The sequence below is a fragment of the Sorex araneus genome, chromosome 10 (assembly GCF_027595985.1).
Source record: "Sorex araneus isolate mSorAra2 chromosome 10, mSorAra2.pri, whole genome shotgun sequence".
NCBI classification, from domain to species: domain Eukaryota; kingdom Metazoa; phylum Chordata; class Mammalia; order Eulipotyphla; family Soricidae; genus Sorex; species Sorex araneus.
The window spans coordinates 60,459,050-60,472,307 of record NC_073311.1 but is presented as its reverse complement, the minus strand read 5'-3'; the positions used below and the strand labels follow the sequence as shown (position 1 = coordinate 60,472,307).

Genomic DNA, 13,258 nt, shown 5'->3' with positions numbered 1-13,258 from the left:
TGCTATAGTGCTTGTTTTGGGGCCACCCCTGGAACTGCTCAGGGATAACTCCTGGTATAGTTCTAGCTTTGTGCTCATGATTTGCTTCTGGCAGGCTCAGGGGCCCAACCAGGGATAGAACCCAGGTTGGTGTCATGCAAGAAAAGTTCCCTACTCAGTACCACTTGGGCCCACTGAGGTCCTTTCAAATTGTCCCTTCATTTCTTTCTTACAACTTCCATGGTGATGTGGTCAACTTTTCTCAAGGGCCCTGGTGTTTTAAGCTTCTCTCTCCCACGGAATAGAATGCCTTTTCTGTATTGGGCCAAAGCTATAGTACAGTGACTAGGGTGTTTACCTTGCTTGCATCAGCCGATCCAGGTTCAATCCCTGGCACCCCCAGGAGTAATTCCTGAGTGCAGAGCCAAGAGTAATCCCTAAGCACTTCCAAGTATGGCTCCAACCCTCCCCTCACAGAAAAAAAAAATGGACTATTTTTTTTTTGCTTGCAGATGCAAATCTTCCTGTTTCTTTCCTATCACGTACCATCAGCTGTGCATTTCATTCCAATATAGCAGGTGGATGGCATTTTAAAAAGTAACATGCTAATAATAAATCACTAGGTGGATGCTATGCCTTTTATGGGAATTTCAGTATTTTATCTGTTTCCACCTTATTATCAAGTACAAACAAAGTTTATCAACAACCTACTTTTAAAAGTCTAATTTTACAATACACCTAAACATCTTTCTGTTTACGAATGCACGCTTCATATTGAACCCTGGATCTCAAACATGAAAAGCATGCATTCTACACTGAGCTTAATCCTTGGTCCTCTACCAAAAAAAAAAGTTCAACTCTTTGCAGCAATAGAATGTCATTTATTTCTAAAGTTCATAAGGTAAAAGCAAATTAATGGACATAAAAGCCAAATCATGATTTAAATGACACATTTAAAGACATACTCAAAAGTACATGCTGTTTCATTGTTCTTATTTTTGTGCAATAATTTTCTAAAAGGGCCAGATGATTTCCCTGCACTTCCCCACCTTCCCTGGTTGCATTTCCTGCAGTTTCCCATACTCTGGTGCATGCAGGTCAATTCTACCCCTGTGAACGTTAAGGCCACATGCTGAAGGTTTAGCAGCTCTCCTCTATTCCGATTTCTCATGACCATAAATGACAAACTAAATTCTCACAACAGTCCAAGTTCATGAGCCTCAATATTAAATTTTGTCTCTCCTCTGGTGTCACATTTATCTGATCTAAAGAAAAAAAAAAGTTTCTCATCATTTCCAGGATGACTTTCAGATGTCTTTTTGTTCTGTTTTCTTAACTAGACCATCTCCCTTTTTGCTTAACTTCCAGACCAGATTCTCTTATACCGAAAAAGCTTTAATGACGACTCTGTGGGTGCCAGGAAGAAAAGGTGGACTTGGACTCACCCAATAACAGGAGCAAACGCCATCGTTTAACATTCAGTTATTTACTCAGTAAACACTTAAGCTGGACTTACTATGTGCATGGAATAAAATAATAACCCCTAAAATTACACCGTGTTATCTTCAAACAAGATTTTTTTTTCTGTTTTCTGGATTAAGTAACGAAACATGTAGAAAGCAAGCAAATCCCAAGTAGCTGATAAGGAAGAGAGCCAGATTCCAGCCCAGATGACTCACTCATCACGGGAGCACCGTCCTGTGGCGGGCTAAGAAAACGTGCTCAGTGCAAGTGACTCCACATCCCGTTACCCAGAACACACGGAGCAGACTCGAAAGTGTCATTGCAACAATTGTTTTATACTTACAAGGAATTTCCCTGTATCCGATCTCCAAGGCATGAAAATAATTCATAAACTCCCTAACTGGAATTTTAAAGGCTTCGAAGAGGCCCATGTCTTCAAAAAGTCTGTATGACACCTGGAAGAGGGAAAAGAGGAGTCTTAGAAAACACCCGTCAGCAGGCATCAGCCGTAAGAAGGAAAATGGGTGGGGAGTAAACATTCCATCAACCACTTAATTTGCTGCCAGCAGAGATCTAGGAACAATCAGTCAAGTTGATGCCAAAGGCTCAAGGTGTTTATCTCTGCAGTTCCTGAGCTCAGGGCATCACAGTGCTCCGGGCTTACTCCTGGTTTGGGGGAGGGTCTGGGGTGAGAGGGATCAAACCAGTCAGCTGTGTGCAAGGCAAGCGCCTTACCCGATGGACTAGCACTCTCCTCCCCTGTAATCTCTCTTGGAAGGCAAACACCCAAGAAACAATCCCCCAGGGCCGGAGAGATAATGCAGGAGTGAGGGCTCCTGCCTTGCACTTAGCAGAGCTGGACTTGACCTTGACAACACGTACTATCACCTGAGCACTGCCAGGAGGATTCCTCAAGCACTGCCAGGTGTGGCCTCAAAACCAAATAAAACACTTCTCCCACCTCCCAAGGTATGCACTGTAAGATGTGTAAGTGTACATGTATATGCATTATAAGATGTATCAAGGTAGCACTGTCCTCCCGTTGTACATCGATTTGCTCGAGCGGGCACCAGTAAGGTCTCCATTGTGAGACTTGTTACTGTTTGTGGCATATCGAATACACCACGGGTAGCTTGCCAGGCTCTGCCGTGCAGGCAGGATACTCTAGGTAGCTTGCCGGGCTCTCCAACAGGGGCAGAGGAATTGAACCTGGGTTGGCCGCATGCAAGGCAAACGCCCTACCCACTGTGCCATTGCAAGGTATCTTAACATTTTACACAAACTACAGAAAATATTAGAAACTGAATAGCACAGCGGGTAGAGTGTTTGCCTTGCACTCGGCCGACCCAGGTTCAATTCTTCTGCCCCTCTCAGAGAGCCCGGCAAAGCGACCAAGAGTATCTCGCCCACACATGGAGCCTGGCAAGCTACCCTTGCCGTGTTCAACATGCCAAAAACAGGAACAACAAGTCTCACAATGGAGACATTACTGTGTCTGCTCGAGCAAGTCGATAAGCAAGGGATGACAGTGACAGTGATACAGTGAAGAATGCTACAACACTAGAGGTATGATACATTCTCTAAGCACCGAACAACAGAAGAAAAACTTCATTTGGACTATGTTTTAAGTTTACAAGGATAAATGATTCCAAGTCACACTAGAGAACAAAGGAGTTCCCCACACTGAAATACTGAGGAAAGGAAACTTTGTGTAATCCAATATAAGTAAAATTGGATAAATAATTATCCAATTATCATCTATCTTCTGTCTTTTGACCCCCTCCCTCCCCTCAATACACAAACTCTCCAGTCTCCTTCCATGACTTGTGCAGCCCTTGTGATTCAAATCAAGAGTGGATGGCGGGGAAAACTGTCATACTTGACAGGCAAACAATGAAGATAAAAATGACAATGGACAAGAAGGTGACTTCAGAGGGCTGGAGAGATAGCAGAGTGGGTAAGGTGCCTGCCTTACTTTCAGCTGACCCCGGTTCAATCCCCTGCACTGCGTATGATTCCCTGAGTTCTCGCCAGGAGTAATCCCAGAGCACAGCTGGGCATGACAAAAAAAAAAAAAAAGGGAAAAGAAACAGAAGGTGACTGGGGAGGATTCTCACAGCCACACTGCAAAGGAGCTTCCTCCCATCCTGCAGGCGTAGCGCTGGTTATGAATGAATCCAGGAGGGTGACTCAGATGGATGGAACTAGAGGGACACCGAGTAAAGTCAGCCAGGAGAAGGTCCGAGACAGAACGGGCAGAACGGGCTCTCTCATACTGGGACAGATGAGGCACTGAGAGAATAACAAATGGCCAAAGGTGACAGAACGAGAACTGCTCTTGGGAACTGAGTTTACCATGGGGGGAACTTCTGGGGGCTCAGGGAAGGACCTTGAGAGAGTGATGGAGGGAAGAGGACTCTCTGGTAGGGGCTGTGAGGTTGGAGCGCTGTATGTATGAAACTCTATTAGTAACAGTACTGCAAATCATGGTGACTAAAATAAAATTTTTAAAAAAGACATTACTATTGTCTGCATTCTCCTTAAAATTCTCTTAAAATATTTCCTCAAAAATTTTTTAACATATTGATTCATGGTTCTATTTCAACTTATTGTTATATCCATTAGAGTTTATGAGTATTCTAATTAAATGCTCAATTTTTATCTCTCTTACAGCCTACTTTTTGATTCATCAAAGAAATAAGTATCCCATCAGTGCCCGAACCATAATGATACCAAACCTAACAAAGGCTGTGTATTCTTCCTAAATGCAATTATTGATGATAAAGTATATAAATTAGGTACAGTCAGAAATTAACAATATAAACTAGTAATGAAATACAGTATTTGTAGTGATATACTAGAATAAATATTATGTGTATGTGGAGTCTCCAAAAATCTCTTCCATACATAATTTTTTTTTAAGACTGTGGTTGAACCTGTGTAACTAAAACTGCAGAAAGGGGAAGGGAGAATTACTCTCTACCTAAAAAAATGACCCATGCACTCAGTAGATATTGACTGGTGCATCAAGGTACACTGCAGATGATAATTATGTCTGAAGCATCTAGGTAGGTGAATAAAACAAAGCTCTTCTCTCACGGAGTTGATGCCCTCGACGGAGAAAGCCAGACACAGCCAGTTACCTACTATTTCGGAAAATAATGCCACCTGGAAAAAGAACCAAGACGAACGAATACGAAGGACTGGCACCCCAGGAGGGGACAGTGGCTGTCCTGTTGAACAGGACAGAGTAGGCATGCGACCTCAAATGTCCAGGTGACATCTGAGCCAAGGCTCATAGCAGATGTGGAGCCGTGTCGGGATTTCCTGCCTGGGGCTCGGGAGAGCTCCAAGGGTGGAGCCCACTGCCCGTGGGTGTAATCCTGGCCCCCAGAGTATCCCCCAGAGAACAAGCCAGTGGCCAAGGCTCTGGGGTGTGCTGGCTGTTCTCCAGGAACAGTTGGAAGGTCGGTGTGGCGAGGACAGGCCTGGGGAGTGAGTTCCACACTGCAGGGGTGGATCGCGTGGGGCGCAGGCTCCGAGCGGAATTGCCAGTGGGAGATGGGGAGCCAATGAGTCGTTCAAGCCAGTGATTACTGGACTAACGTTTTCAAATGAGGCTTGTACTGACCGGCAACAACATAGTCAAATGGAGCATCTCTCAACTGGGTGGGGGGGAGTCACAGGGTCCCTGCCCTCTGGGACCCCAGGATATTCCCAAGGGGTCACAGGTAAAAACTGCACAGTTGGGGGCAGAGCAAAGAGCATGAGGTGGGGAGTGGCCACTGGCAGGAAACCAGGTCAGAGAGGTTCGGCTGGCTCTAGGCGGAGAACTGTTTCTCGGAAGTACACACTCCTTGGAACAGCAAGGATGGGGTTTTCCCCCACACGGAGTAATGAATCACCCCTGCTTCTCTGCAGCCCGTTATTATTGTTAGTATTATTATTTTGGTCTTGGGGGCCACACGAGGCAGTCCATCAGGGCTACTCCTGGCTCTGTGCTCGGGGAGTGCTCTTGGCAGTACCTGGGGGACCATATGTGGCCCTGGGAAACAATTTAGGGTGCGTGCAAGGCAACTGCCTTCCCCCCTGTGCTATCTCCCTGGCCCTTCTCTCTCACAGGCAATGGTGAATGAGTTGTCCATCACATGATACTATAAGCTGGTTCACTGGGGTGGGCTGGGGAGACCTCGGGGGTAGAACACCTGCCTCGCAGACCTGGGGCTGAGTTTTGGACTCCCCAGCACCTCCCCTCATGCTGAGTAGGACTCAGGCAGCTGTGCCACTGAGGTCCCTTAACCTCCATGACCAGAAACCAAGAGCGTGTGAGCACGGCCATTGAGTGTGTGTCCCTGGTCAGAACACAACAACGGCAAAGGAGAAAACGAAAACATTCAGAAACACAAATATTAAGAAGCAAACTCCTGTTTTACTTATCTTTTCTACCATAGCTTTCAAGTCTATTTGAATTGTATTTATAAATATCTAAAAGATATACCTATGTAATTCAGAGTCCAGTGGTATCAATGATAAAAGCAATAGTAGGAGCAGCTGGTGACATACAGAGATGCTGATAGTAATAGTGAATTGAAAATAGATGTGGCATTGAGTAAGGAAGATGCCGGCTCTAGGGCCAGAGCAATAGTGCAGCGGGTAGAGTGTTTGCCTTGCAGGTGGCGGACCCAGGTTCGATCCCTGGCATCCCATATGGTCCCCCAAGCAACAATAGGAGTGATTCCTGAGTGCAGAGCCAGGAGTAACCCCTGAGCATTGCCAGGTGTGACTCCCAAAAAAGCCAACAAAAAAGAAAGATGCTTGCTCTAAGTTTACATATGTTATTGATGGATAATTAGTTATTCCTCATGACAGCTTATGAAATGAGCATTTAACAATGACTGAAATCTGAAAGCAAAGGAAATGGAGGCACAAGAGAGGTTAAGTGACTTAGTCAGGGTCACACAGCTGACACCTGCAAGAATCAGAAGTCAAACCAAGTAATTTGGTTTTTGATTTCGTACCGAACCACTTGAAATCCTACCGTGATTGTTTGGAAAGAAATAGCTTGGTTTGCAAGTAGCAGAGAGCTGCTATTATTCTCTTAAACAGTTTAAAGAAAAATTGAAAAATTAGGACCACAGGCTGTTTTAGAATATGATTTTTAAATAGGAGAATTTTCACCAACCAGCTTCTCAAAGTCAACCACCAATAACCCAAACGTGTAAAGCAAAGACACCACCAACTGGGGAAATGTTGGTAACTGAAAAAAAGTAAATATTATTCCAAAATCTAAGGACGTCCTTTTAAATTTGTTAAAACAAACATGATAATCATCAAAAGGGCAGGGAGTGTATTGAGACGGAGAAGTCGTTTCCACTGCACGCATGTCTGTTTAAAAAAATCGTTTGAAGTGAGACTTTTTGCTGTGTCGTTTCAGCCAAAAGGTGATTTCTTGGAATGTTCGAGTTAATTCATTTCAGCTGTCCTACAGTCTTAAACTTATGTGAAAAAAGTATGCCCTTCACATAGTGAAAATGTCATGAGTTTTGTGCTTAGATACCCGAACCAAAGAGGAAAAAAAACCCACCCCATACGGTTCTACTTAGCAAAGCAAATAAAGCTGCATTTCCCTAAAGCTCAGTGTCCTGAAAATTGGAAAAGTAAATGGTGAAATACCAGTGATCATATATTAATATATTTATTTTTGAAAGATAATTGGAAAAAAGGAACATAAATAAACTGAGCTAAAATTGAATGAACTATTTCTAGTATTTCTAATGCTTAGACCCATCACTCTTAGCTGACCTTTTGAGCTGATCACAGAACTTCAAGGAAGGTAAGTGACTGCTCCTTGGGCTATAAAACTGACTCCTGTAACATCCAATTTTCTATTTGAGCAGACAATGCACTGGGAGAGTCTGGAGATACATCAAGTCAATGGGTTGTGTGTGGGGACTTCAAAGAGTTTGAAATAAATGTAAATACATATAGAAACTAGAGGCTTCTGATAGGGCAAGCTCTGCCTCCAATCTTGGGTATGACATTTACCATTGGATTTTAGAAGAAGTCTACACTCTTGGTAAAAGATAAATACCTGGGAAAATGAAACGGAGACACAGCAGAAAATTAAATGGGGGTGGTGGAGGGGCGCAATCTGTGACATATTTTTCAAGTCCAACCAATGCGAGACGTTTCTGTCTCGACTAAGGGCACAGACTCCAGTGTCACCCCGAGAAAGCCTACTTCCAAGAGAAAAAAAACATTCATCAATTCTCTAGAGTCAGAGGAGTTGTAAGGCAGCTGAGCGTTTCCCAAAAGGAGCGTTGGAGACATGTGACGTGTGAGACCCAGCCGGGTTGGGTGGAAACCGCTGTCCCTGCACCCGGCAGCAGGCTGCAGACAGCAGAGACAGGCAGAGCATTCCGCAGGCTGAGTTCCCGTCTCCAGAAGTTGTCTCGGTTGAGCAGAATCAAGCAGAGGCAGGCGGCACTGACGCTGTAGCCGTTTTCACGGACGGATCCCACCCTTCAGTTATTCTTCATTGACTGGTTCTGGGGCCAAGCCTGGCAGTGCTGGTCTGGGGGCGGATCTAAAGGGTGCTTGGGCATTCCTGCGGGCACTGCTCAGGGCCTGGGAGAGGCTGGGAACTGAACCTGAGAAGCTTGTGCTCCGACCCTCGGCATATCCCCCTCACCCCATTGACGGTCCTCACCCCACTGATGGTTTTTACACACCTATGTTTGAATGGGGCTGGAGCGATAGCGCATCGGATAGGGTGTTTGCCTTGCATGCAGCTGACCCAGGCTCGATTCCTCTGTCCCTCTTGGAGAGGCCAGAAAGCTATCAAGAGTATCCCGCCCGCATGGCAGAGCCTGGCAAGCTACCTGTGGCATATTCAATATGCCAAAAACAGCAACGAGTCTCACAGTGGAGATGTTACTGGTGCCCACTCCAGCAAATTGATGAGCAACAGGATGACAGTGATACAGTGATGTCTGATATGGAACAAGTAGAGCCTTCCTTATTTTGACCCAGACCTATTTCTCGACTAGAGCAGGATTCCTTTAAGGCAGGGCTGGGTGAGGCATTAGATTGAGACTGGGATGCCGAAGGGAAGGCCCCTCTATTTCCTTCCTTCAAGCCTGTGTGGGGTCAGGAATCCTCACCCCCAAACTCCACTTTCAGATACTTGTGATGATTTTTGCTGTTTTTTGGGCCACACCAGGTGATGCTTGAGGTTTTGTGCTCAGGGACCATTTCTGATGGGGCTCCGGGGAAAGATGTGGTGCTGGGGATCGAACCCAGGTCAAGCGTGTGCAAGGTGAACATCTGGCTCAGTGCCGTATTCCTCTGGTTCCCTGTTGTGATGTTGTAGATTTCCTTTGGTGCTTGGAGTACCACTGTATCACTGTTGTTCCATTGTTCATCGATTTGCTCGAGCGGGCACCAGTAATGTCTCTATTGTGAGACTTGTTACTGTTTTTGGCATATCAAATATGCCCCAGGGAGTTTACCAGGCTCTGCCATGTGGGTGAGATACTCTCGGTAGCTTGCCAGGCTCTCCAAGAGGGATGCAGGAATCGAACCTGGGTCAGCTGTGTGCAAGTCAAACGCCCACCCTCTGTCCTATAACTCCAGTCCATGGAGTAGAACCAATTTAACCATGATTTCCAGTGTTTTTTCCAGGAAGCATTTATGGCCTCATAAAATCTGGGTGCTAAACTCTCATAGAAATCTTAAGTGAATTAGGTAGGTAGTTTTTTTTTTTAAGGAAAAACAGATTTTATTTGAAAGTTTAGGAAGGGGAAGGAGAGGAGAGAAAGTGAGAAAGAGAGTAACACGCTTAAGAGAGAGTGAGTATTTCTCCAAAGGTGGAGAGAGCCCCTACACACATCCTAGCATTAGATATGAAAGTACACATCTCAAGAGGGAAGATGCAGGTGACACATGTGTTTGGATGTCACATGTTCTTGGTTACATGGGCACAAGAAGCACATGGGTTTGGGCAGCATATGCACCAGTAGTTTTTATCAATTATCTCTGCTGTGATATTTATCCAGCTGCAAGAACCTATCTAAAACATTTCAGAGTTGACCAATAAAAAGTATTGATAATCTGTTTTAATTAAGAGCTTGTATTGTAATAGATGTTCAACAATGGAACCATCTATCATTTTGTTTTCTCTGCTTTTTGAGATCACACATGTTCAAAATCTTAATTCCTGCATATTTTCTTTCTTCCTCAATGAAACAAATATTTCATTCTTTGGGAAGTCTTAATGTAGTCAAGTTCAAAGAAAGACTGGAAGGGCACTTGTAAGGTAATAACTCATGTTTGGTATATCTTTTAATCATAAAGGTGTTTTCCACAGTAAAATATAGACCCTCCATTGAGGATGCTTCAGGGAGTCACTGAGAAACCCTTCAGATAACATCTTATTTTCCACAAGCTCTAGACACTGTAATATTAAAAAGCTCAAAAATAGTCACTGTAAATTACAGAAAAAAACGTGTTTCTAAAGAGATAAATGTATAAGTTTTTCGTTTGCTATACACTATGAATAGATCATTTTTTCATCCTTCTCTCTTTACTTTGTTTTCAAACACAATATGTTAATGGCATAATCTGCTGTTCTAGTCACTTAAAGTTTTAATTTCTTCTAAATAATCTACTACTTAGACATTTATAGACTCTTAGATAAAACATTTCTATTTTCAACTAGGTCCCTGCCCTACCAGTGTCAAGCTCTAAGCACTTAAGAAGCAGTTTTTTGTTTCACCTTCCAAGTCATATGTATAAACTGATTTCTTACCTGACTAAGAATACGACCACATTTTCTTCCTATTTTTTCCACCAAATCAAAAATGGGAAAATTCCAAGTATTTAGTTGTTCCATAATTGAGTCCAAGTTATCCATGACAAGAGGTTCGGGTGCAAGAATTGGTTTTTCCTGCAAGGAAGGTGAAAATATTTGAACATCTTACAGATTTTTTAATAAAGGAATTTGTTTCAGTAAATTCAATTTAACTTATATACCACCAGTAAATAATGTGAGACTTCAGAGTAAATCTGATTCTATAAAAAAGAAATCAAGGGCCAATGTCATACAAAGTACAGGGGTTACCTGTGGTGAGCTCAATCCAAATTCTAGCACAGCATGGGCTCCTATACATCCTCCAACACCCCAGCCCCTGACCCTCCAATCAAGATGGCACAGACATTAGCCTCAACTGACCTCACTGCTGCTGTTTTCAAAGTGAGGAGAAAGGGTGTTAGAGCTTTTTCAAGTCATAAACTCTAGAACTATGGGCCCTTGTCTGTCATTGGGTAATACTTGCTACAGCAGCAGGGAAAAAAAAAAAAACCTTTCTTCTATAAATTTTCACAATGTTCTTAAGTAAATACATGAGAATTGTGGAATCCTCTAAAACTGCATGTAAATTGATCTCGGTATATGTTCACGTACATTTTCTGGGATGAGGTTTTCCTTAATTATTTTTACACTCAACAGAAACCAATAAAGGGGCTGTGGAGTGGGAGCCAGGCATCCCAAGACTCTTTGCTGGGTTTGCACTATTGCTGGAAAATCAGTAGGAATCCTGGGATTCTAATAGCTTCTACCCTTTCCAGGGATTTTAATTTAACTGATGTACTAAAGAGTTTTACACTTAAATGTAAAGACATTTCATCATGAGTTCCAGATGAGAACAACCATGAGAGACCATTTACTAAAAAAAATAAAACTAGAAAAGAAAAAGAATGGTGATAAGGAGACACATGTTATCTGGTCATCCTTTGGTGGAGAAATAGAAACGGTCAGTCAGGCAAACGACCAATGAGAGTAGCAATAGCTGAGGATCAGGCAGCTGTCCATTGTTTGGATGCTTTAGTGTGGACAAGCATCACCAGAAACCCGCTGTAACACAACATGGTACGTCGCAGCTCACTTACAACAGCAAGGCTACAAATCAGTGGAAAACCTAAGGAAACCAACACAGCTCACTGCTTTTGATAGATGACTATAAGATATTGAATTACTGGGAGTGAAATGATGCATTTTTCCTACACCTATTTGTAAATTTAGAAATACCCAGACTCCTTTGTGGAGAAGGACAGTTAAGCTTTAACTCACGAGACAATATAACTGTCAAGATAATCCCTAAGTCTTGGATAGAAAAAATTGATGCGGCTACATATGGGAAGGCTAAAACACGCGTGGAAGCAAGTGATATGTATTCACATCTCACAGGGATGCGCAAGAACCCCCAGGAATCTCTGCCTGCGTCAATCCCCGAGGAAAAGTTGACTTCTGCGTTGGAGGACGGGTGAGCTAAGAGTACGGGCTTACCAGGAACATCATGGTGTCAGGTGTGTAGGAACTGCAGGGAGACGCTTTCCTCAAGGGCTCTCTGGGGCACTCGGCCTCGTCTTCATTCTGTACAATATCACTGCTATCGCTGTTGTTGTTGGTTTCATAGTCGGAGGTAACTTGCGCTGTGTCATCTGCAATCGAGAGAGGAGACCTTCTCGTGACACATGCGGTGGAAAGAGTGTACCCTTGGAGAGACTACCCTGACAATCCATAAATGCAGTATTTAGGAGCCTATAAGATCTTTATAAGATTCTACAAGAATATACCATTGGCAAGTAGGAGAAACACACGTTTTAAAGTTCAATAAAACAGTCCATGATCTCAGATGTTTATGAAATTCAATCCTTCCTCAATAACAGTGTTAGATGAGGAGTTCATGTTTTAAAAAAATTTAGGATTTTATTATTTTTCTTTTCTCTGTGCACATCCCCTTTCCAAATACATATATACGTACACACAAATATATACAATATATATTTCTTTATAAATAGATTATATATAAATATATTTATTTTTATGTTTATTTTATATATGAGGAGAGGCTGCTAAAATCTCAGGGCTGGGATGAATGGAGACATTACTGGTGCCCACTTGAGTAAACTGATGAACAACAGGATGACAGTGATACAATGATCATTTATATATTTTATTTATATAAATATTTATTTATATTTATATAATTATATACACACATATATGTATATATATCATATATATGTTTCATATGGTATAAGTAGGGGCAAAATTCATTTTTTCCCCAACTTTACTGAGTTGTTCTGGCCTTCCTGAAGAAATTCTGTGATCATGGATATATGATCAATTTGAAACTTTCTAGTCTTTTTTTTCCCCCATCTGATATACTTTTCATCTTGATACCACATGAGATTAAGTCAGGTAATAAACTTAAATTAAGTCACGTAATATATGTCCTCTAACGTTGTTCTCCTCTTCCAAGATTGCTTTGGATATTTTAGGCTTGTGCATTTTCATGACTTTTATTAAATATAGCCTATCCTAATTAGAATTATCTTCTAGGATATTTTAAAGAATTTAACCGTCTTCTCTCTCACCTAATACCTCTATATTAGGATGAGACATAGTGTGAAAAGCTACTTGCCAAATTCAGTCCTAGAATTGATAGGGAAAAAACACACACACTCAGAGGCCATCATTCTGCACAAAACAATAGAGATGACAAGGATAAACCCCTACGCTCTCATTCCTACCAAATCAGAGAAGGTCTGGGACAGAGTGAAGGACATATTTAAAGTGCTCAGGGTGTTATACCAGTAGATAAGGCCACTCAAAAAATTTTGAATTTTCTCTTGAATTCTTGAAAATTCATTTGATTTTTCTTTTGTCTCCAGGCACCTGGCTCTCATGCAAATCATCAGTGTTTATGAATTTTACACAGGAAACGCTAGAGCAGATAATTCAGAGTCACAG

At 42.5% G+C, this 13,258-nt stretch overlaps 1 protein-coding gene across 2 annotated transcripts in view; it reads right to left on the bottom strand.

Moving 5' to 3' along the window:
• PDE3A (phosphodiesterase 3A) overlaps nucleotides 1-13,258 on the bottom strand; it is a 312,776-nt gene that overhangs the window by 18,412 nt on the left and 281,106 nt on the right. For both annotated transcript variants that reach the window (XM_004611359.2, XM_055118370.1), the window contains 3 exons: nucleotides 11,789-11,943; nucleotides 10,253-10,390; nucleotides 1,787-1,898 (listed from right to left, as the gene is read on the bottom strand). In XM_004611359.2, coding sequence (XP_004611416.2) covers nucleotides 1,787-1,898; nucleotides 10,253-10,390; nucleotides 11,789-11,943 — 405 coding nt within the window. The remainder of the gene's footprint in view (nucleotides 1-1,786; nucleotides 1,899-10,252; nucleotides 10,391-11,788; nucleotides 11,944-13,258) is intronic.